This window comes from Ammospiza nelsoni, chromosome 3 (assembly GCF_027579445.1).
Source record: "Ammospiza nelsoni isolate bAmmNel1 chromosome 3, bAmmNel1.pri, whole genome shotgun sequence".
Taxonomy (NCBI): Eukaryota; Metazoa; Chordata; class Aves; order Passeriformes; family Passerellidae; genus Ammospiza; species Ammospiza nelsoni.
Genome location: NC_080635.1, coordinates 113,891,231 through 113,916,716, shown reverse-complemented (window position 1 = coordinate 113,916,716; position 25,486 = coordinate 113,891,231). Strand labels below are relative to the sequence as shown.

At 55.6% G+C, this 25,486-nt stretch overlaps 1 protein-coding gene across 1 annotated transcript; it reads right to left on the bottom strand.

The window, feature by feature from the left end:
- Positions 1 to 64: 64 nt before the first annotated feature.
- Positions 65 to 25,486, bottom strand: KCNK3 (potassium two pore domain channel subfamily K member 3). Its single transcript, XM_059468411.1, has 2 exons — positions 25,204 to 25,486; positions 65 to 3,431 (listed from the first exon to the last, which is right to left on the bottom strand). Exons 1-2 carry the CDS (start codon positions 25,484 to 25,486, stop codon positions 2,563 to 2,565), a joined length of 1,152 nt encoding a protein of 383 aa, XP_059324394.1. The 3' UTR covers positions 65 to 2,562.

Below are 25,486 nucleotides of genomic sequence, written 5' to 3'. Positions count from 1 at the left end.
GACCCTCCTTTCCCAGCCCCCTTCCTCTCCATACCCTTTGGGAAGAGCCCAGACACTCCCGAGCTTCCAACAATCCTTTATTTCTCTCTCCAAGGAATGGAACCCCGCGGGACACATTGGCTTTGGCATGAGAACCAGGGAACCCTTCCTGGCGGGAATTGGGCACCCCTGGGTGAGGAAGATGCAGAAATTCCTCCCTGGAATCGTCAGGAAGTGTCCCCTGAGCCTCCTCTCCGGCGGGTATTTCTGGAATTCCACCGATAGCGCCGTTGGTCATAAATATCCTCAGGAATCTGACAAATGTACAGCTCGAGGATCAGAAATCTGTGGAGATTTTTTTTTTCCCTCTCTGGAAAGGTGATGGAACATCCCCCAAGTCCCCCCCTGCCACCTCCAGCACTCCAGGAGGGTCCCCCACGTGTCCCCTCTGTGCCCCCTCCCCCCGTGTCCCCTGGAGGGGCTTTTGGTGATGGGAGGGGAAAATTCCATCCTGGAAGGGCGGGAATGGGAAAGGAGGGAAGTTCTGCTTCCCTGTCGGGGTGGTGGTGACAGAGGTGACCCCCGGGGTATCCCAGGGAATTCCGGGAGTGTCCCAGGAGTGAGGGCGGTGGTGGAAGGGGTGTGGAGGGAAGGATGGAGGAGTGTTGTAACATCCCGGATTTCTCTCTGAGGGAAAAGATTCCATCCCCAGAGTCCCGGCGAGGATGGGAAGGGGGATCCCGGGGGATAATTGCCCCCAAAGTTCCTCCCCGAGGGAACAGTTCCATTCCCAGAGTCCCGGTGAGGATGGAGATGGGGATCCAAGGCAAAAATATCCCAAAAAATCCTCCCTGAGGGGAATAATTCCAACCCTATTATGGAGGATGGAGACGGAGATCCCAAAGGAAAAGATCCCGAATTTCCCCCAAAATACCTTCCCAGGAGGAACAACTCCACCCCTGAAGCCTTGTGGAGGATGGAGATGGAGATGGAGATCCCATGGGAAAATATCCCAGATTTCCCCAAATACTGTTCCAGAAGGAACAGCTCTACCCCCAGAGCTTTGGAGAGGATGAAAATGGGGATCCCACGGGAAAATATCCCAGATTGTCCCCAAAAAAAAAACACTCTGAGTGAAATAATTCCATCCCTGGAGCTCTGGGGAGGATGGAGATGGGGATCCCATGGGAAAATATCCCAAACTGCCTCCAAAATACCATTCCAGGAGGAACAATTCCATCCCTGGAGCCTTCAGGAGGACAGAAATGGGAATCTCAAGGGAAAATACCCTGATTATCCCCAAACAAACTACTCTGAGGGAAATAATTCCACCCCTGGAGCTCTGGGAGGATGGAGATGGGGGATCTCATGGGAAAATATCCCAGATTTCCCTAAATACCATTCCAGGAGGAACAGCTCTGCCCCCAGAGCTTTGGAGAGGATGAAAATGGGGATCCCAAGGGAAAAGATCCCAAATTTCCCCCAAAATACCTTCCCAGCAGGAACAATTCCATCCCTGGAGCCCTGGGGAGGATGGAGATTGGAGATCCCATGGGAAAATATCCCAGATTTCCCCCAAAACTCCTTCGCAGGAGGAACAATTCCATCCTGGAGTCTTGGAGAGGATGGAAATGGGGATCCCACGGGAAAATATCCCAGATTGTCCCAAAAAAAACACTCTGAGGGAAATAATTCCATCCCTGGAGCCTTCGGGGAGGATGGATATGGGGATCCCATGGGAAAACATCCTGAATTTTCCCCAAAATACCTTCCCAGGAGGAACAATTTCATCCGTGGAGAGGATGGAAATGGGGATCTCAAGGGAAAATACCCTGATTATCCCCAAACAAACTACTCTGAGGGAAGTAATTCCACCCCTGGAGCTCTGGGGAGGATGGAGATGGGGATCTCATGGGAAAATATCCCAGATTGTCCCCAAAATACCTTCCCAGGAGGAACAATTCCACCCCTGGAGCCTTGGGGAGGATGGAGATGGGGGATCCCATGGGAAAATATCCCAGATATTCCCCAAACACCTTCCTGAGGGGAACAACCCCATCCCCAGACCCTCGGCGTGGATGGACACGGATATCCCGTGGGATCAGCCAGCCTCCCACGGATGATTCCCGCTAAATCCCGAGGACTCCCAGCTCTGCCCCGCCACGAATTTGGGTTAAGACAGCCCCAAATCCCAGGGTTTGGAGCAGCCTACGTGACTCCCGGCTGCTTTTGCGGGCGGCTGATGTGGAAAAGCTCCGGCTAAGCCCCTCTTAGCCTGATTTCCACGGCCGTCGGGTCCCTCTGCGCTTCCTCGGGGAATTCCCGAGGATCCAGAGCTGCCCACAGTGGGACGTGCCCCCTCAATTCCGAGGCTCTCCCGCTCTCCCAAGTTTCACATTTTCAAGGGGTGGTTTTTGTGTGTGTGTGTGTGTGTGTGTGTGTGTGAAATTAAAATCCAAGAGGTTTTAAATTAAAATCCATTCTGGAGCCAACGGGCACGGCCCCGCTCCGGCGTCATTCCCGAGTCTGGAGCAGCTTCCTCCCGCTCCAGGAGGGATCCGGGATGGGAGGGTGTGATGGGGGCTACACGGAGCTGCGTCTCTTGGCGAATCCCGGGAACGCCGCCAGGCTCTGGAGCCCGGTGGACACGGAGCTGATGGCGGAGCGCCGGGAGCGGCAGAAGCACCGGTGCTCCGGAGTCTCGGGGCAGCGCGCGGGCGACGAGTGGCTGCGCTCCACGCCCGTGTCCGAGCTGGACAAATCCCTGGGAATGATCATGGGGATGGAATACTGCAGCTTCTCACGGCTCTTGTACCACAGGCACGAGCACACCGACTGGAAGTGCAGCACCTCGGCGTAGACGTTCCTGAAGCCGCTCTCGGCCGGGGCCACCGCGGCGGCCTCGGGGACGGCGGCCACGGCTCCGGAGCGAGCGCCCCGGCTGAGCAGCGCCCGCTGCTCGGCGTCGCGGCGCTCGTCCTCGGCGTTCATGGTCATGAAGCGTAGCACCACCAGGTTGAGGAAGGCGCCGATGACCGTCAGCCCCGTGAGGATGTAGACGAAGCTGAAGGCCACGTACTGCGGCTGCGTCTGCAGCGCGTGGTCCTTCTGCAGCGCCACGTAGTCGCCGAAGCCGATGGTGGTCAGCGTGATGAAGCAGTAGTAGTAGGCCTGGAAGAAGCTCCAGTTCTCGTAGTGCGAGAAGGCGGCGGCGCCGATGCAGAGCGTGCTGACGCACGAGAAGAAGCCGATGGTCACCATGTTGGCCATGGACACCTCCGGCCGCCGCATGCCCAGGCGCTTCTTGAGGCGGCGCAGCAGCGAGCGCACCAGGGTGTTGATGCGCTCGCCCAGGCTCTGGAACATCACCAGGGTCAGCGGGATGCCCAGCAGCGCGTAGAGCATGCAGAAAACCTTCCCGCCGTCCGTGCTGGGCGCCGCGTGCCCGTAGCCTGCGGGGAGAGGGAGAGAGGGGTCGGATCAGCGATCCCGGAGGGAATGGGGAGTGGGGAATGTCGGTGGGGAGGGTGGGAGAGGTGTGGGATCTCAGAGTGAGGGAATGGAGGGGAGCTTAGAGATCATCCCATTCCAAGCCTGACACCTCCCATGATACCTGGGTGATCCAAATCCACTCTTGGATGCTCCCAGGGATCCAGGGATTCCCTGGGAATTCCAGCCCAGCCAGGATTCCCTTCCCAAGATCCCACCATCCCAAGCTCCCCTTTCCCACTGGAAGCCATTCCCTGCCTCCTGCCCCTCCAGCCCTTGCCCAAATCCCAGCTCTCCTTTCCCTCTGGAAAAGGCTCCAAGGATTCCCTGGATCCTTCCCTGATCCAGCTGCACATTCCCAGCTCTCCCAGCCCGGGATTGGATCCATCCGCACCCTAACTCCCCTCCTAGAAAGAGTTTTAGGAATTAAAGGCTTCACTTGGACTCTCAGGACTCCAGGAATGGTCTCTCTCCCCTTTACCTCCCTTTTCCATAAAAATCCCTGTGAATGGATTCTGAGTGTCCTTTTTCATGGAATCACGGGGTGGTTTGGGTGGGGAGGGACCTCAAATCCCATCCTGTTCCAAACCTGACTCCTTCCACCATCCCAGGTTGTTGTTCCAAGCTCCCTCCAACATTTCCTTGGACATTTCCAGTTATCCAGGGGCAGCCACAGCTTCTCTGGGAACGCTGTGCCCGTGACAATGTTTGGGTGAACCCTTGGGTGGGGGCACATTCCCCATCCCAAATTCCCAAAATTCCCATCCCAGACTCACTGGGAGATGGGGAAATCAGGGATTTTGGTGGTCACCAGGGCTGAGCGCTCTGTCTGTCCCCTGTCACCCGCATCCCCTGTCCTGGTGCCCCAGTTCCCGCCATCCGGGGGCTGCATCCGCATCCAGCCCGGGAACAGCTGTGCTCCCGTAATCCCACAGCACTGCTGATGGGATTTATCCCACTCCGTGCCTGCGGATCGGCTCTCCCGGATGGACTCCGGAATGCCATGGGCAGGGCCAGCGCAGGCCTTGGATGGGGGTGGCAGGAACCAGCTGCTCCCTTTTCCTGCCCCTTTTCCTGTCCCCATCCCTCTCCTCCTTTTCCTTTTCCTGTCCCTGTCCCTTTCCTCCTTTTCCTTTTCCTTTTCCTTTTCCTTTTCCTTTTCCTTTTCCTTTTCCTTTTCCTTTTCCTTTTCCTTTTCCTTTTCCTTTTCCATGCCTTTCCCTCTCCCTTTCCTTCTCCTTCTCTTTCTTCCTTTCCCAGTCTCTTTCTCATTTATTTTTATCTTTTCTGTATTTTTCTCCCTTTCTTCCTTTGTCTCCTTTTTCTTTTCTCTTCCTTTTCCTTTCCCTCCTTTCCCTTTATCTTTCCTTACCATTTTTCTTTCCCTTCCTTTTCTTCCTTTTCTTCCTTTTTTTCCTTTTCCTTTTCCTTTTCCTTTTCCTTTTCCTTTTCCTTTTCCTTTTCCTTTTCCTTTTCCTTTTCCTTTTCCTTTTCCTTTTCCTTTTCCTTTTCCTTTTCCTTTTCCTTTTCCTTTTCCATCACTTTCCCAGTCCTTCTCTTTCTTAGTTTCTATCTCTTTCTCCTTTTCCTTTTCTTCCTTTTCCTTATATTAAAAATTTTTCCTCCTTTCCTTCTTTTTCTTACCTTCCCTCACCTTCCCTTTCCTACTTTCCTTTCCTCTCTCTTTCACATTTTTCTCATTTTCCTTCTTTCCCTCCTTTTTCTTCCTTTCCCTTTTCCTCTAATTTTTTACTTTTCCTCCTTTTCCTTTTCCTTTTCCTTTTCCTTTTCCTTTTCCTTTTCCTTTTCCTTTTCCTTTTCCTTTTCCTTTTCCTTTTCCTTTTCCTTTTCCTTTTCCTTTTCCCAGGAAAACCAGGAGCAAGCAGGAACAGGAAGGAGACTCCAAACCTCTTCCTTTGGACTCAGAGCATTCCTGGGCCCCTTTTCCAAGGCCTGTCCCAGCCATGATCCCAGAACACCCCCCAAACCTTTGGGAATGCTGAGGGCGGCTGATCCTGGGTCCCAAATCCCAGTCCTGAGTCCCCCTCACTGCCACCTTCGGGACGACACAGATGAAGCTGGAGCAAGGGGAAAATCGGGATCGTGGGATCATGTCCAAGGAGGAGCTGCCGTGGGATCCTCTTTGTGTGGGGATGGAATCCGTGGGAGGGAATCGATGGGATGGAATCGATGGAGAGGAAATCCATGGGAAGGAATCCATGGAGAGGGAATCCATGAGAGGCAATCCATGGGAAGGAATCCATGGAGAGGGAAATGATGGGAGGGAATCCATGGAGAGGGAATCCATGAGAGGGAATACATGGGAAGGAATCCATGGAGAGGGAATCCATGGGAAGGAATCAATGGGAGGGAATACATGGGAGGGAAGCCATGGGAGGGAATTGATGGAAAGGGAATCATGGGAGAGAGAGCAACACCTGAGAGTGGCACCTGAGATCATGTCTGGAGAGCAACACCTGAGCATCACTAAAAATCATCACTGGGGCATCACAGAGCAGCACCTGGGAAACACCTGGCAAACATCTGAGAATGACCTGAACAGCATCTGGGGTTGTCACGGCAGAGCACCACCAGAAAACATCACCTGAGCGCCATCTGACCATCACTGGAACATCACCTGAGAGAGAGCATCACTGGAGAGCATCTCTGAGATGTCACCTGAGCATCACCAGAAAACATCACCTGAGCAGCACCACTGGAGTGTCCCCTGAGCGCCACCTGGGAGCATCACTGCAGCCTCGCTCAAGCCTCACCTGAGAAACACCTGGGGAGAATCACCTGGGAGCATCATCTGGACATCTCTGCAGAGCAGTGCCTGAAATCATCCCCTGAGCATCCCCAGAGCATTCCCTGAGCATCACTGGAGCATCACATGAACATCACCAGAGCATCACCTGAGCATCACCAGAGAGTAACACCTGAGAGAATCACCTGGCAGCATCACCTGAGAAGCACCTGAGAAACACCTGAACATCACTGCAGCATCACAGAAGCATCACCTGAAGCATGACCTGAACATTACCTGAGAGCATCCCCGATCCAACCCTGCTTTTTGCACCCCCACCCTGTTCCTTGTGTCCCTTCCCTATTCCTCATGTCACTCCCTGGTCCTCCTGTCCCTTCCCTGTGTCCCTCTATCCCTGTTCCTCATGTCCTTCCCATTCCTCTTGTCCCTTCCCTGTTCCTCGTGTCACTCCCTGCTCCTTGTGACCCCTCCCACTTCATTGTGTCCTTTCCCTTGTCCCATCCAGTTCCCTGTGTCCCTCTCTCCCTGTTCTTCATGTCCCTTCCCTGTGTCCCTCCCTCCCAGCTCTTTGTGTCTCTCTCCCTGCTCCTCATGTCCCTCTCTCCCTGTTCCCCGTGTCCCTCTCTCCCTGTTCCTTGTGTCCCTTCCTTATTCTTCATGTCCCTCTCTCCTTGTTCCTCATGTGCCTTCCCTGTGTCCCTCTCTCCCATCTCCTCATGTCCCTCTCTCCCTGTTCCTCGCATCCCTCTCTCCCTGTTCCTCATGTCCCCTCTCCCAGCTCCTCGTGTCCCTCTCTCCCTGCTCCTCGTGTCCCCTCTCCCTGCTCCTTGTGTCCCTCTCCCTGTTCTTCATGTCCCTCTCTCCCTGCTCCTTGTGTCCCTCTCTCCCAGCTCCTCATGTCCCTTCCCTGTGTCCCTCTCTCCCTCCTCCTTGTGTCCTTCTCTCACTGTTCTTCATGTCCCTTCCTTGTTCCTCATGTTCCTCTCTCCCAGCTCCTCATGTCCCAGCCCTGTGTCCCTCTCTCCCGCTCTTCATGTACCCCTCTCCGTGTTCCTCATGTCCCTCTCTCCCTGTTCCTCATGTCCCTCTCTCCCAACTCCTCAAGTCCCTCTCTCCCTGTTCCTTGTGTCCCTCTCCCCCAGCTCCTCGTGTCCCTCTCCCTGTTCCTCGTGTCCCTCTCTCCCTGTTCCTCATGTCCCTCTCTCCCTGTTCCTCATGTCCCTTCCTTGTTCCTCATGTCCCTCTCTCTGAGCTCCTCGTGTCCCTCTCTCCCTGTTCTTCGTGTACCTCTCTCCCGGCTCCTCGTGTCCCATCCCTGTGTCCCTCTCTCCCTGTGTCCTTCTCTCCCTGTTCCTCGTGTCCCTCTCTCCCTGTTCCTCGTGTCCCTCTCTCCCAGCTCCTCATTCTCCTTCCAGTCCCAAGCCCTCATCCCGCCCTTCACCATCCCCTCCCCAGCAATTCCCAAATCCCCTTTCCGGCTGTTCGGGATGGATTTTGGGATGGAGCCTCCCGCAGTGCCCACGGGTGCTTTTCCGACATCCTCCCTGAGCATCCTCCTGCCCTTTCCTGCCCCTTCCCGCCCTTTCCTGCCCTCCGCAGCCCCCTCCAGCCTCTCCATCCCTCCCCGGCCTCCCGGAGCTATTTTTAGCGCCCTTTCCCGAGGGAAGGGAGTTTATGAACTCTCCAAGCGTCGGTCAATCCCCCGATCCCCCCCCGTTCCCGGTTTTAGCAGGAGCTGCCTGAGCTCCGGCACGTCTGAGGGTGGGGGGAAGGTCGGGAATGGCAGGAGAGGGAAAACCCCGGAAAAACGGCTCCGGGGGTGACCCCCAAATCCCTCCGGGCCCCGCGGGTGGCTAGAAATTGTGTTGGAGAGGAGGGCACGTCCCAGCCGGGAAATCCGCCGGGAATAACGCCTGGAATTCCGGCTCCTTCCCCACCTCCTGCCCCCCCGGCCCTTCCCGGCTCCCGGGGGTGTCCCTGGAGCCGAGCGGGGCCGGGATCCCGCTGCGGGCAGGGCCGGGAGCAGGGATCGTGTCCCCCAGGGAGGGAGGATGACACGTCCCGCAGGAACGCGGCCGATCCTGGCCTTTTTAGGGCCGGAGGAGCGGGGCTGGATCCGGCCCCGGAGCAGGTGCAGGGCTGGCCCCGGGCCCTGGAGCGGATCCCGGCTGTCGGGGCGATGGATGGCCGGGATTAGCGGGACAGCTGCGGGAACGGGAACGGGCAGGGGGAGGAGGACACAGGCTGGGAGGGCTGGGAGGGCAGGGAAGGATCTGAGGGAATGGGGATGGGAGGGTGGGATGGGGATGAGGGGCAGGGAATGGGGCAGGGAACAGGGCAGGGGGTTTGGGGAATGGGGCAGGGGATGCAGAGAATGGGGCAGGGGGATTTAGGGAATGAGGCAGGGGGTTTAGGGGATGGGGCAGGGGGTTTTGGGAATGGGGCAGGGGGTTTGGGGAATGGGGCAGGGGGTTTAGGGAACCTGGACAGGGAAATCAGGAAAGCAGGGGATGGGATTCAGGGAGATTCAGGGAATGGGCAGGAGGTTTAGGGAATGGGGCAGGGCAGGGGATGCAGGGAATGGGGCAGAGGATGCAGGGAATGGGGAAAGGGGTTTAGGGAATCTGGACAGGGAATTCAGGGAAGCAGGGGATGGGATTGAGGGATCAGGGACAGGGAGATTCAGGGGAATGGGGCAGGGAATGTAGGGAGTGGGGCAAGGGATGTAGGGAATGGGGCAGGGAGTTTAGGGAATGGGGCAGGGGATGCAGGGAATGGGGCAGAGGATATGGAGAATGGGGCAGGGGATGCAGGGAATGGGGCAGGGGGTTTAGGGAACCTGGACAGGGGAATTCAGGGAAGCAGGGGATGGAACAGGGAATGGGGCAGGGGGTTTGGGGAATGGGGCGGGGAGTTTAGGGAACCTGGACAGGGAATTCAGGGAAGCAGGGGATGGCATTCAGGGAGCAGGGACAAGGGATGGAAGGAGCCTCCTCGTGCCAGCCCTTCCTCATATCCCACTGCTCCCAGTAAGGATCAGCATCTGCTCCCAGTAGGGATCATTGTCCCATTGCTCCCAGTGAGGATCCCACTGCTCCAAGTAAGGATCTGGCTATTCCCAGTAAGGATCCTTCTGCTCCCAGTAAGGATCACACTGTTCCCAGTAAGAATCCTGCTGCTCCCAGCAAGGATCTTGCTTTTCCCAGTAAGAATCCCGGTATTCCCAGTAAGGATCCTGTTGTTCACAGTAGGAATCCCGCTGTCTCCAGTAAAGATCCCACTGTTCCCAGTAAGGATCCTGCAGTTCCCAGTAGGAATCCCGCTGTCTCCAGTAAAGATCCCACTGTTCCCAGTAAGAATCCCACTGTTCCCAGTATGATCCCGCTGTTTCCAGTAGGGATCCCACTGTTCCCAGTAAGGATCCTGCTGTTCCCAGTAGTTTATCATTGTCCCATTGCTCCCAGTAAGGATCCCATTGCTCCCAGTAAGGATCCCACTGTTCCCAGTAAGGATCATTGTCCTATTGTTCGCAGTAAGGATCATTGTCCCATTGCTCCCAGTGAGGATCCCACTGTCCCCAGTATGATCCCATTGCTCCCAGTGAGGATCCCACTGCTCCCAGTAAGGATTCCGCTGCTCCCAGTAAAGATCCCATTTTTCCCAGTGCTGGGGCCACCCCAGCTGTCCCCAGGCGGGGGGAGGGGACACAGCTGTCCCCAGAGACCCCCGCGTGCCCGGGGAGAGCAAACGCGCCTGGAGATGGCGGCTGGGAACGCAGCAGGTGCTGGGGACAGCGGAATTCCAGGAAAAAATGTCCTGGAAAACACGGATCTGGCACTGAGGGACATGGGCAGGGGACACAGGCATGGGGACATGGGCAGGGGGACATGGGCAGGGGACATAGGCAGGGGACACAGGCATGGGGACATGGGCAGGGGGAGAAAACCAGGGTGACCCGGGCAGGGGGGACATGGGCAGGGGACATGGGCAGGGGGGACACGGGCTGGGGACACAGCCAGGGGGACACCTGGGTCATGCAGGGCCACCAAAATGCCTGGATGGGGCTGGGGGACACAGGAGGGGGACATGGGGACACCAAAATCCCTGGGTGGGGCTGGGGGTCACAGGACATGGGGACACCTCCTGCAGCCAGAGCAGAGGGATGGGATCTGGGATGGGCTGAACTGGGAATGAAGAGCTGGAGCGACCCCCTGGCACTCCCAAAATCCCGACTGGCCATGTTCTAGTTCTCCTTGGATCCATCCATCATCCATCCACCCATCCATCCATCCATCCATCCATCCATCCATCCATCCATCCATCCATCCATCCATCCATCCATCCATCCCTCCATCCATCCATCCATCCATCCATCCATCCATCCATCCATCCATCCATCCATCCATCCATCCATCCATCCCTCCATCCATCCATCCATCCATCCATCCATCCATCCATCCATCCATCCATCCATCCATCCACCCACCCACCCATCCATCCATCCATCCATCCATCCATCCATCCATGGATCCATCATCCACCCACCCACCCACCCATCCCTCCATCCCCTCTGCTCCATCTCCCCCCTTCTCCCATATTTCCCCCCTGGAAAAGCGGGATCCCATTCCATAGGAGGGGCGGTTCTGGAACATTCCAGGATCCCCCCCATGTGACCCCAAAGATCAGGGACCCCCCAGGACCCCCCATTCCCAGCAGGATTTGGGTGGATGGGGTTGGATGTGGGGCCAGACCCTGATCTCCCCCTTCATTCCCACATCCCCCCACATTCCCGCGCCATTCCCAAATGGACTCGGCTCCGCAGTGGGGGCCCCCCCCGGATATTTTGGGGTGTGGGGGGGTGCCGGATTCCCCCTCCCCCAGCGCCTCCCGCGGCCGGGGGGGGTCGGGATGGAGTCATGGAAAATCCCGGCGCCGGCCAAGCTCCCTGTTTGCGCCAAAACTGGCAATTTTTCCTTGGATTCTGGGGCCCCCGCCAGGCCCCTTCCCGCCCCCCCCTCCCCGTGCCTCTCCCTGGAAAAGGGGGGGCCCGCAGCAGGAAGGGGGGTCCGGATAAAAATCCCTCAGGGATTTCGGGGTGGATTTTTGGGTGGATTTACGGGCGGATTTTGGGATGAATGTTAGGGTGGATTTGGGGGGTGAATTTGGGGTGGATTTTGGGATGAATTTTGGGGTGAGTTTTGGGGTGGATTTTGGGGGGATTTAGGGGTGGAGTTTGGGGTGGATGTTGGAGTGGATTTTGGGTGGAGTTTGGGGTGGATTTTGGGGTGGATTTGGGGTGGATGTTGGGGTAGATTTGGGGGTGGATTTTGCGTGGATTTTGAGGTGGGTTTAGGGGTGGATGTTGAGGTGGGTGTTGGGGTGGACTTTGGATGGATTTTGAGGTGGATTTGGGGTGGATTTAGGGCTGGATTTGTGGGTGGATTTAGGAGTGGATTTAGGGATGGATTTGGGGTGGATTTGGGGTCGATTTTTGGGGTGGATTTTGCAGGGAATTTTGGGATAGATTTTGGGGGGATTTGGGGTGGATTTTGAGGTGGATTTTGGGGTGGATTTTGGGGGGATTTTGGGGTGGATTTTGGGGGTGGATTTTGGGGGTGGATTTGTGTCCCAAAATGGGCAGGGATGGGTGTCCAGGCCCTTCCCAGAAAAATGGGGATGAGGATGTGGAGTGGGGATTTGGGATGGGGATGGGGATATGGGGTGGGGATGGGGATATGGGGTGGGGATATGCGAAAAGGGGGGCTTACAGTGGAAAGGGGGATCTGGAGCTCAGGGATAAGATAGGATGCCCTGGGAATGTCCTGGGGCACCCCAAGGGGGGTGGCCCCGATGTTCTGGGAGGATCGGGGCGGGGGGGGTGGGGGGGACGAAACAGCTCCAGTGGGAATAAAATCCCTCAGGGATTTTGGGATGGATTTAGGGCTGGATTTTGGGTGGATTTTGGAGTGGATTTTGGGGTGGAATTTGAGGTGGATTTTGGGGCGGATTTGTGTCCCAAAATGGGCACAGGTGGGTGTCCAGGCCCTTCCCAGAAAAATGGGGATGAGGATGTGGAGTGGGGATTTGGGATGGGGATGGGGATGGGGATATGGGATGGGGATATGGGGTTGGGGGTATGGGATGAGGACGAGGATGGAGATTATGGGATGCGGATGTAGGATGGGGTATGGGATGGGGATGAGGATGGAGATTATGGGATGGGGATGTAGGATGGGGTATGGGATGGCGATATGGGATGGAGATATGGGGTGAGGATGTGGGGTGGGGATTTGGGGATGGGGATATGGGGTGGGGATGGAGATATGTGGTGGGGATGGGGAAGAGGATGGGGATATGGGATGGGGATGTGGGGACATGAGATGAGGATGGGGATATGGGATGAGGATGGGGATTTGGGATTTGGGGTGGGGATGGGGATAAAGGATAGGGATATGGGGTGGGGATATGGGATATGGGGTGGGGATATGGGGTGGTAATGGGGATATGGAGTGGGTATGGTGGGATGGAGATTATGGGATGAGGATGTAGCATGGGGATATGGGTTGGGGCTATGGAATGGGGATTGGGATGGATTTTACGGGATGGGGATATGGGATGAGGGATGGAGATTATGGGATGAGGATGTGGGGTGGGAATGTGGGATGGGATTGGGATGTGGGATGGGGATGCAGGATTGGGATATGGGATGGAGATTATGAAATGGGGATAAGGAATGGGGATGTAGGATGGGAATTAGGACATGGGATGCAGATGAGGGATGGGAATGGGGACAGGGATATGGGGTGGGAATGCAGGATGGGAATGGGGACAGGGATATGGGGTGGGAATGCAGGACAGGGATGGGGATGCAGGACAGGAACAAGGAATGGATCCAGTCCCTTTCCCCTGGGAGCTGCTGATTCCATCCATCCATCCATCCCAGAAATCCCATTCCAGGCTCTCGGATCCACCCTGAACCCGAGCCACCAGCTCTGGTGCTTGGGAAAAACCAGGAAAAACTCCCAAATCTTCAGAAATCTGGGATGGCTTTCCCTGCCCCTGATCTCCCTGGCCCATGGGTTTCATTCCTCGCTCCCAGTCAGGATTTGCTGGGATTTTGGGAGGAATCAGCTGGGAAAGGCCAGGAGTGGGAATTAATGGGAATTAATTAATAGTGTCACTCCTGGATGGAAAAAAGACGGGAATTTATGGCCTGGGCAAGAGAAGGGGATGGGAGAGGGAAGATCCAGAGGGGCCCCAATCCTGATCCTGATCCTGATCCCGATCCTGATCCTGATCCCAATCCTGATCTTGATCCCAATCCTGAGCCTGATTCCAATCTTGACCCCGACCCCAACTCTGATCTTGATCCCAAACCTCACCCTGACCACAATCCTGATCTGGATCTCAATCCCAATCTTTATCCCAATCCTGACCATGATCCTGATCCCGATCTCAATCCCAATCCCAATCCCAATCCCAATCCCAATCCCAATCCCAATCCCAATCCCTATCCTGGATCCCAATCCCAATCTTGATCTCAATCCCAATCCCAATCCCAATCCCAATCCTGATCCCGGATCCCAATCTCAATCCCAATCTCAATTCCAATCCCGATCCTGATCCTGGATCCTGATCCCAATCCCAATCCCAACCCCAATCCCTGCCTTGAATCCCATGGGAACAACCCCGTGGCCTCCCCACCTCGTGTTTGCCAGAGCCTCCTTGGGAAGAGATTCCCAGGAAAAGGCATCGGATTCAACCCGAGCTGGGATTGTCACCCTAAATCCTAAATCCCCATCCCAGCGGGAAGCGGCTCCGATCCCAATGGGAATTCTCCACATCCTCATCCAGCCCCTTCCTGGATCCTCTGGAAAACCCCTGGATGCAGAAGATCCAGGAGGAACATCCAGGAATTCCAGCGTGCAACAGGGAAGGGAAGCGATCCCAATTGTCCAACAATTCTCATGGACGGGATGCTCCAAAAACCCCCAGGATGGGCTTGGGATCACTTTCCCAGGAAAACCCAGGAGGGAATTTCAGGAATATTCCCCCTTTCTTCCTCTTAATTCCAAAGCCTGTGGATGGTTCAGGAGGTGCCAGCACGGATTTCCATGGAAATGTTTGTTTTTGTGGAATGGGAGTAGGAATGTCCAGGAGAAACATCCAGGAATCCTTAGTGGAACAGGGAAGGGAAGCGATCCCAATTTTCCAACAATTCCCGGGGATGGGATGCTCCAACAACCCCCGGGATGGGCAGGATTGCTTTTCTGGGAAAACCCATGAGAGAAAACCCAGGAGGGAATTCCAGGAATTTCAGGAATATTCCCCCTTTCTCCCTCTTGATTCCAAAGCCTGTGGATGGTTCAGGAGGTGCCAGCACGGATTTCCATGGAAACGTTTTTTTTTTGTGGAATGGGAGCAGGAACGGCTGGAGGGGTTGGGAGGAATTCCAGCCCTGGAGTTGCAGCAGAGTTTTCCCCTTTCCTTGTTGGTCCCAAATCCCATTCCAAGGAGTGATTTCCATGGAAATGGGTTTTTTTTTGTGGAATGGGAGCAGGAATGTCCAGGAGGGGGTGAGAGGAATTCCAGCCCTGGAATTGCGGCAGAGTTTTCCCCTTTCCCTGTTGATCCCAAATTCCGTCCCAAGGAGCCACCAGCGATTTCCATGGAAATGTTTTTTCTGTGGAATGGGAGCAGCAATAGCCCAGGGAGTTGGGAGGAATTCCAGCTCTGGAATTGGGGTGGGAATTCCCTGAAATTCCCCTTTCCCTGCTGATCCCAAGGAGCGATTTCTATGGAAAATTTTTTTTTGTGGAATGGGAGCAGGAGTGGCCGAAGGGGTGGGAGGAATTCCAGCTTTGGAATTAGGGCGGGAATTCCCTGAAATTCCCCTTTCCCTGCTGATCCCAAGGAGTGATTTCCATGGAAATGTTTTGTTTTTGTGGAATGGGAGCAGGAATGTCCTGACGGGACGGAGGGAGCTCCCTATCCCAGAAATTCCCAACAATTTCTGGAGTTTTCCCCCCCAAATTCCAGGAATTCAGTGCCTTTCTCGCCACCCGGGGGTGGAGTGCCATGGGAGGTGACAGCGCTGTCCCCAAACCCTTCCCGACCCCAGGGGTGGCCACAGATTGGGGACAGGGGCAATGTCACCGGCCCGGGGCACATGGAACAGGGGGACAGAGGGACAGAGGGGGACAGAGGGGGACAGAGGGGACAGAAGGGACAGGGTGGGACAGAAGGGACAGAGGGGACTGAGGGACAGAGGGGATGGGGGCCTGAGGCGACTGAGGGGACAGACAGGACAGGGGGGACAGAGGGGATAGGGGGGACTGTGGGACAGAGGGACAGAGGGGACAGAAGGACAGGGCAGGACAGGGGGACAGAGGAGAAAGAGGGGCAGATGGGACTGAAGGGACAAAGGGGACAGAGGGGACAGGGGGGATTGAGAGGACAGGGTGGGACAGAGGGGACAGACAGGACAGAGGGACAGAGGGGACAAGAAGGGACAGGGAGACAAGAAGGACAGAGGGGATAGCGCGGGACAGAGGGACAAAGGAGACATGGGGGACAGAGGGACAAAGGGGACGTGGGGGACAGAGGCACAAAGGGGACAGAGGGGCAAAGGGGACAGAGGGCACCGAGGGGACAGAAGGACAGAGGGGACAGGGGATTGAGAGGACAGTGTGGGACAGGAGGGACAGAGGGGACAGAGGGACAGAGGGGACAGAGGGACAGAGGGACAGAGGGGACAGAGGGACAGAGGGGACAGAAGGGACTGAGGGGACAGGGTGAGAGAGGGGACAGAGAGGACAGAGAAACAGAAGGGACAGAGGGACAGGAGGGACTGAGGGGACAGAGGGACAGAGGGGACAGAGGGGGACAGAGGGACAGAGGGGATGGGAGGCTGAGGGGACACAGGGGACAGAGGTAAAGGGCCGGACAGAGGGACAAAGGGACAGAGGGGGCACGGGGATCAGGAGCACAGAGAGGACAGTGTGGGACAGGAGGGACAGAGGGGACAGAGGGACAGAGAGATGGAAGGGACAGAAGGACAAAGAGACAGAGGGGACAGGGAGAGCAAGGGGGGGACAGGGACACAGGAGGGACAGAGGGACAGAGGGGACACGGGGATTGAGGGGACAGAGGGGTCAGGGGGTGACAGGGTGGGACAGAAGGGGACGGGGGGGGTGACAAGGGAGGACACAAGCAGGACAAAGGGGGTGACAAACGGGGACAGAAAGGGACAGGGGGAGACCAGAGGGGACAGCAGGTGACAATCGGGGACAAAAGGGCCCGGCCTCCCGCCGGGCGCTGTTCCCGTGGCAGAGGCTCGGGCGGGTGGCGGCGGTGACAGATGGTGACACCGCGGTGGCATTTGCCACCTGCTCCCTCTGCGCGCGGCCGCGGGGAGGGGGGCGGGGAACGGCACTTCTGGGATCGGGGTTTTGGGATCGGGGTTTTTGGGATCGGGGTTTTGGGATCGGGGTTTTGGGATCGGGGTTTTTGGGATTGGGGTTTTTGGGATTGGGGTTTTGGGGATCGGAGTTTTTGGGATCGGGGTTTTGGGATCGGGGTTTTTGGGATCGGGGTTTTTGGGATTGGGGTTTTTGGGATTGGGGTTTTGGGGATCGGAGTTTTTGGGATCAGGGTTTTTGGGATCGAGTTTTAGGGATTGTGACTTTTGGGATTGGGTTTTTTGGGATCGGGAATTTTGGGATTGGGACTTCTGGGATCAGGACTTTTGGGATCGGGGTTTTGGGATCAGGGTTTTTGGGATCAGGGTTTTTGGGATCGGCACTTTTGGGATTGTGATTTTTGTGATTGTAACTTTTGGGATCAGGACTTTTGGGATTGGGATTTTTGGGATCGGGACTTTGGGATCGGGCTTTTTGGGATCAGGACTTTTAGGATTGGGATTTTTGGGATCGGGTTTTTTGGGATCAGGATTTTTGGGATTGTGACTTTTGGGATGGGGGTTTTAGGGATCGGCACTTTTGGGATTGTGACTTTTTGGATCAGGATTTTTAGGACTGGGTTTTTTAGGATCGGGATTTTTGGGATCAAGATTTTTGAGATTGGGACTTCTGGGATTGGGTTTTTTGGGATCTGTTTTTTTAGGATTGAAGTTTTGGGATCGACACTTTTGGGATCGGGTTTTTTTGGATTGTGATTTTTGGGATTGGGTTTTTCAGGATCTGTTTTTTTGGAATTGGGATTTTTGGGATTGGGGTTTTTTAGGATCGGGTTTTTTGGGATCGGTATTTTTGAGATTGTGACTTTTGGGATCAGGATTTTTGGGATTGTGACTTTTGTGATTGGGATTTTTGGGATTGGGGTTTTTGGGATCGGGTTCTTTGGGATTGGGTTTTTTAGGATCTGGTTTTTGTGATTGGGATTTTTGGGATCAGGTTTTTTAGGATTGGATTTTTGGGATTCTGACTTTTGGGATTGGGATTTTAGGGATCAGGGTTTTTGGGATTGGGACTTTTGGGAGCCATCCAGAGCCAGAGCAGCCCACCCTGGCTCGGGACAGCGGCAGAGGTGACAAGGGACACTGCTGGTGACACTGCCACCCCCTGGGAACATCCCAGCCTCTGGAATTGTGGGATGGGGGCAGAGGGGACATCCCAGCCCCTGGAATTGTGGGATGGGGGCAGAGGGGACATCCCAGCGCCAGGAATTTCTTGGGAGCCACAGGAAAGCTTTGGAGCAGCGACAGGAGCTGCTCCTCTCTCGGCTTTTTTCATGGATAAAGGGGAAAAAAACCAAAACCCCAAATGGATTCAAACTTTTCCCAGTGGGATCTGTAATCCCGGATTTTCCTCCCCTCGTCCCACCAGGATCTGTAATCCCGGATTTTTCCCCACCAGGATCTCCCCCACCTCAGGAGCCGTTTCCCAATCCCAGTCTGGCTTTTCCCTGTCCCACCAAGAGCTCGGTGGTGAATTCCTGGAAAAACCCCTTTTATTTCCCTGCCTTGGAAAATCCAATTCCATGGGAATAATGGGAATTTCTTCCCCTTTTCCCTGGATTTGGATGGGTCTCCTCTCATTCCAGCCCCATCCCAGCATTGCTGCCATATCCAGCCACCCAAATCGTGGATTTTGTGGGATTGTGGGATTTTGGGATCTTCCCGCACATCCGGATGTCCCAGACCCTTCTCCACATCCCTGGAAATTCTGGGAAAACTGGGCTGGATTCAGGGAAAGCCATTTGAGGCCATTCCCTCTGCAATTCCCAAATTTGGGATATTGGGAATCCTCATCCCAATCCCAAAGTGGAGCCCAGCTCCAGGATTTAAGGTTGGGAATGCTGGGATGGGCAGGAATTTTTGGGATGCGACGTTTGGGTTGGGATCAATCCCGCTCCAGCATTCCCAGCTCCTGGCAGTGGGATTGGGAATTCCAGGATCGGGAATCCTGGGAGAGGCAGAGTGGGATCCCGATCTATCCTTGGGATGGATCCCAGCAGGTCCATGTCCCTCTCCAGCATTCTGGGATCCTTGGGATGGGCTGGATCCCTTTGGAGATTCCCAATTCCTCCCATCCTGTCCAATGCCAGAGGATTGGCCACAATTCCAGAACTTTTCCAGTTGCTTCTGGCAGCCTGGAGAGGTCGGAGCTGGGATAACGGGAATGGCAAACACTGGGATAATGGGATAATGGGATTGAAAAAGACTGGGATAATGGGATGATGGGAATGGCAAACACTGGGAAAACGGGAATGGTAAGGACCGGAAAAATGGGAATGGTAAACACCAGGAAAAATGTGGTAACGGGATTGAAAAACACTGGGATAATGGGATAATGGGATTGAAAAACAACAGGAAGATGGGATAACAGGAATGGCAAACACCGGGATAATGGGATAATGGGATTGAAAAACACTGGGATAATGGGAATGGCAAACACCAGGAAAAATGGGATAGAAAAACACCAGGATAATGGGATAATGGGAATGGTAAACACTGGGATAATGGGAATGGCCAACAACACTGGGATAACAGGATAACAAGAATGGCAAACACTGGGATAACAGGGATGGCAAACACCAGGAAACTGGGATCATGGGAATGGTAAACAAGGGGAAAAATGGGACAGAAAAACAGCAGGATAATGGGATAATGGGAATGGCAAACACTGGGATAATGGGATAATGGGAACAACAAACAGCAGGATGAAGGGATAATGGGATTAGAAAACACTTGGATAATGGGAATACTAAACACTAGGATAACAGGAATAGTGAATACCAGGATAATGGGATAATGGGAATGGCAAACACCGGGATAACAGGGACAATAAACACCCTGACACCAGGATAACAGGAATGGCAAACACCGGGAAAATGGGAATAAATAATGGGAGTGACAAACACCGGGATAACAGCTCTGGGAATAACAAACACCAGAATACCAGTGCTGGGAACAGCAAACACCCTGACAGCGGAATAACGGGAATAATGAACATTGGGAAAACAGCCCTGGGATAATGGGAATAACAAACACCGGGAATAACAAACAGCAGGATAAGAGCTCCAGGAATAACAGCCTGACATTGGGATAACAGCTCCGGGAATAATGAACACCCTGAGAGTGGGAATAACAACTCCAGGAGTAGCAAACACCCTGACACCGGGATAATGGAAATAATGAACATTGGGAAAACAGCCCCGGGAATAATGAACACCCTGAGGATGGGAATGACAAACATCGGGATAATGGGAATAATAAACATTGGGGATAAAACCCCCTGGAATAGCAAACACAGGGATAAAAGTGCTGGGAATGACAAACGCCCTGACACCTGGATAATAGGAATAATAAACAGCAGGATAACAGCTCTGGGAATAACAGCCTGAAACTCGGGGAACAATGAACATCCTGCGAGTGGGAATAACAGCTCCGGGAATGACAAACACCAGGACAAAAACCCTGGGAATAGCAAACACCCTGACACTGGAATAATGGGAATAATAAACATTTGGAAAAGAACCCGGGGAATAATGAACGCCCTGACACCGGGATAATGGGACTGACAAATACCAGGATAACAGCTCCGGGAATAACAAACACCGGGATAGCAGTCTGGGAATAAAAAACACTGAGATAAAAACCCCGGGAATAATGAAACACTGACACCGGGATAAGAGCTCTGGGAATGGCAAACGCCGGGATAAAAGCCCCAGGAATAAGGAACACCCAGAAAGTGGGAATAACAACTCTGGGAATAAAAAAAAAACAACTGGGATAAAAGCCCTGGAAATAGCAAACACCGGGATAACAACTCCGGCAATGACAAACACCCTGACACCAGGATAATGGGAATAATGAACATGGGGAAAACAGCCCCGGGAGTAATCAATGCCCTGAGGGTGGGAATAAGAAACACCAGAGTAAAAACCCCAGGAATAAAGAACACCCTGACACGGGGAATAATAAATATTGGGATAATGGCTCCAGGAATAACAAACACCAGGATAACAGCTCCAGGAATAATAAATATCGGGATAAAAGCCCCAGGAATAACAAACACCCTGAGACCGGGATAATGGGAATGACAAACACCAGGACAGCAGCTCCGGGAATAATGAATGCCCTGAGGGTGGGAATGACAAACAGAGGGATAAAAGCCATGGAATAACAGCTGGACACCAGGATAACTGCTCCAGGAATAAGCAACACCCTGAGAGTGGGAATAAGAGCTCCAGGAATAACAAACACCGGGATAACAGCTCCAGGAATAATAAATATTGGGATAAAAGCCCCGGAAATAACAAACACCCTGACACCGGGATAATGGGAATGACTAACACCGGGATAACAGCCCCGGGAATAATGAACACCCTGAGGGTGGGAATAACAAACACTGGGATAAAAGCCCGGGAATAAGCAACACCATGAGAGTGGGAATAAGAGCTCTGGGAGTAACAAACACCCTGAGGGATAATGGGAATTACAAACATCGGGAAAACAGCCCCAGAAACAATGAACACCCTGAGGGTGGGAGTGTAAAACACAGGGATAAAAACCCCGGGAATGACAAACACCCTGACACCGGGATAATGGGAATAATAAACTTGGGGGGGGGGGGGGGGGGGAATGGGGATAGCAAACACCGAGATAGTGCTGGGAGTGACAAACACCCCGATACCAGGATAATGGGAATAATGAACATTGGGAAAACAGCCCTGGGAATAATGAATGCCCTGAGGATGGGAATGACAAACACCAGGAACCAGGATAACAGCCCTGGAATAACAGCCTGATAAAAGTCCCAGGAATAAGGAAGACTCTGGGAATGGGAATAACAACTCTGGGAATGACAAACACCAGGATAACAGCTCTGGGAATAATGAACACCCTGAGGGTGGGAATGACAAACGCTGGAATAACAGCTGGACACCGGGATAAAAGCCCCAGGAATAAGGGATGTGTTGAGAGTGGGAATAAGAATGACAAACACCTGAATAACAGCTCCAGGAAAAACAAACACCGGGATAGCAGCTCCGGGAATAAGGAACACTCTGAGGGTGGGAATGACAAACACTGGGAGAAAAGCCCTGGAATAACAGCCTGACACCGGGATAAAAGCCCCGGGAATAATGAACACCCTGACTCAGGGCTAACAGCTCTGGGAATAATGAACACCCTGAGGGTGGGAATAACAACTCTGGGAATAAAAAAACTGCGATAGAAGCCTTGGGAATAAGCAACACTGGAACAACTGCTCTGGGAATGACAAACACCGGGATAAAAACTCCTGGAATAACGAGCACCCCAACCCTGGTGTTCCAGCACCGGGAACTCTTTTGCCTCCGCACACCGGGATTTAGGGCCCGGAAATCCTCCCAATATCCACAGCCCAAATCTGGGAACCCACGAGCACCCCAATACCTGGATCTGAGCCCCGGGAACAAACAGACACCCCAATATCCCTGTCCCAGTCCTGGGAATGCACAGGGACCCCAAAATCCATGTGACAGCAGCTCTGGGGACCCAGGGACACCCCAAAATCCATGTGACAGCTCTGGGGAACCAGGGACACCCCAAAATCCGTGTGACAGCTGTGGGTAACCAGGGACACCCCAAAATCCGTGTGACAGCTCTGGGGAACCAGGGACACCCCAAAATCCGTGTGACAGCTGTAGGTAACCAGGGACACCCCAAAATCTGTCCCAAAGCTGGTGTCCCCCATCCCATTATCCCATTATCCCATTAACCCATCCCTCCCCTCTCTGAATGGTGGCCAGGGCCCTGTGTCACCTGCTGTCCCCTCACTGTCCTCTCCTGTCCCCACCCTTCAGGCCCTCCCTAGGGCAGAGTTTGGGGGGCAGCTGGGGACCAGGGGACATTGGGTGACCCCGGCTACCCTTGGAGGGGACCCAAAGGCCAGAGGGGTGACAGTGAGGGTGACAATGGGGTGACAGTGTGGGTGACAATGAGGGTGACGGGGGGGGAGGGGGGGTAGGTCCCAAAGGGGCCACCCCCAGTGACACTTCCCAGAGTGGGGACAGGGCTGGGGACATCCTTGAGTGTGGGGGACAGAGGTGACACCCCCTCGGAGAGCCTGGCAGAGTGGGGACATGTCCCTGTCCCCTCCCCACAGGGCTGGGCACCCTACAGGGACAAACCCCTGTCCCCTCCCCCGGGCTGGGGACCCTATAGGGACACACCCTGTGGGGATGGGCACCCTACAGGGACAAACCCCTCTCCCCATGGGGCTGGGACACGTCCCTGTCCCCTCCCCCGGGCTGGGGGTCCCACAGGGGTGTCCGGGCCAGCAGAGCCACCACAGGGGGGGTGACAGCGCCTTGGGGACACATCGAAGGGTCGGGAGGGTCCCGGCCAGGAGCATTCCCCGGTCCCGGGGGTCTCGCGAGGGTTTCCCGGTGGGAGAGGGGCGGGGGGAGAGTCCCGGGGTCGGGGATTTGGGGGGACTTGGGCGGGGAATCGCCCCAAAAACACCGGGATGGGAAACGGGAATTAGGGCAGGGCAATCGCCCCTCAAACACCGGGATCGGAAACGGGGGGATCACTCCTATCCCAAAAGATGGGAGAGATGGGAATCAGGGCAGGGGGGTCGCCCTCAAAACACCGGGATGGGAAACGGGGGGATCGCCCCGATCCCAAAGGATAGGAGAGACGGGAATTAGGGCAGGGGGATGGCCCCAAAACACCGGGATGGGAAACGGGAATCTGGGCAGGGGGATGGCCCCAAAACACCGAGATGGGAAACGGGAATCTGGGCAGGGGGATTGGCCCCAAAACATAGAGATGGGAAACGGGAATCAGGGCAGGAGGATCACCCCAAAAACTTCGGGATGGGAAAAGGGAGTCTGGGCAGGGGAATCGCCCCCAAAAACACCGGGATGGGAGGGAGAGAGGGGGGTCCTGCAGGAGGATCGGCCCAAAAACACCGGGATGGGAAATGGTAATCAGGGCAGGGGAATCGCCCCCAAAACACCGGGATGAGAAACAGGGGGATCGCCCCGATCCCAAGGGATGGGAGAGACGGGAATTCGGGCAGGGGGATGGCCCCAAAACACCGGGATGGGAAATGGGAATCAGGGCAGGAGGATCACCCCAAAAACTTCGGGATGGGAAACGGGAGTCAGGGCAGGGGGATCGCCCCGAAAACCCCGAGATGGGTGAGAGGGGCGTCCCTGCAGGGGGGTCGCCCCGATCCCAAGGGATGGGAGAGAGGCGAGGACCAGGCAGGTTTTTCCCGGTGCTGGAGGAGCCGGGCAGGGATCGCCCCGATCCCAGGGGATTGGAGACGGGAATCCGGGCAGAGGGATCACCCCCAAAACACCGGGATGGGAAACAGGGGGATCCGGGCAGGGGGATCGCCCCGATCCCAAGGGGTGAGAAACAGAGCACCGGGCAGGTTTTTCCCGGTGCCGGAGAGGGATCGCCCGGATCCCACCGGGATGGGAGAGCCGGGGGAACGGGCCAGGGGGATCGTCCCAATTCCAAGGGATGGGAGACGGGGGCGTCCGAGCAGGGGGATCGCCCCGAAAACACCGGGATGAGAAACGGAAATCAGGTCAGAGGGATGGCCCCGATCCCGAGGGGTGGGAGACAGGGGGGGACCGGACAGGGGGATCACCGCGATCCCACCGGGATGTGAGACAGGCGGGTCCTGGCGGGTTTTTCCCGGTGCTGGAGGAACCGAGCAGAGGGATCGCCCCGAAAATACCGGGATGGGAGACAGGGGCGTCTGGGCAGGTTTTTCCCGTTTCTGGAGGAGCCAGGGAGGGATCGCCGCGATCCCAAAGGATGAGACACAGAGCACCGGGAATTTTTTTCCCGGTGCAGGAGGAACCGAGCAGAGGGATCGCCCCGGTCCCACCGGGATGGGAGAGAAGGGGGTCCGGACAGGGGGATCGCCCCGAAAACACCGGGATGAGAGACAGGGGGGCCTGGGCAGGGGGATCGCCCCGAAAACACCGGGATGAGAGACAGGGGGGCCTGGGCAGGGGGATCGCCCCCAAAACACCGGGGTAGGAAACAGGAGGAACCGAGCAGGGGGATCGCCCCCAAAACACCGGGGTAGGAAACAGGAGGAACCGGGCAGGGGGATCGCCCCGAAAACACCGGGATGGGAAACAGGGGAAACGGGGCAGGGGGATCGCTCCGAAAACACCGGGATGGGAGACAGGGGAGACCGGGCAGAGGGATCGCACCGATCCCAAGGGATGTGACACAGAGCACCGGGCTTTTTTCCCGGTGCCGGAGGAGCCGAGCGGAGGGATCGCCCCGGCCCCAGCGGGACGGGCGGCGGCTGTGCCGGGGGGGTCCCCGGGCGGCGAAAGCGCCGAGCTCCCGATTTCCCCCCGCTCCCTCGGGGACAGGCGGGGCTTTCCCGGTGCTTCCCGCGTGGATCCCCCGATCCCACCCGGAAAAAACCCGAGCCGGGATCTGCCCGCGGGGAGCCGGGCGGGGCGGGGGCAGCCGGTACCTATGGTGGTGATGACGGTGATGGCGAAGTAGAAGGAGCCGGCGAATTTCCACTGGACGCCGGCGTTGTGCGGCTTGAGCTTGAGCACGACCCGCTCGAGCTCGCCGTAGCTCTCGGCGCTCAGGTTGTACTTTCTCTTGAGCTCGTCGCTCTTGGCCTCCAGCCGCCGCCTCTCCGCCGTCTCCGCCTCGGACTCGAGCGCGTCGAAGACGGCGGCGCCCACCAGCAGGTAGGTGAAGGTGCAGACGATCAGCGCCAGCGTCCGCACGTTCTGCCGCTTCAT

Bases quoted from the DNA above. Each gene is read 5' to 3' on its own strand.
- KCNK3 (XM_059468411.1), bottom strand. From the start codon at position 25,486: ATGAAGCGGCAGAACGTGCGGACGCTGGCGCTGATCGTCTGCACCTTC. The intron at 3,432-25,203 runs GTACCGGCTGCC...CTCTCCCCGCAG, and splicing joins CACCGTCATCACCACCATAG to GCTACGGGCACGCGGCGCCC.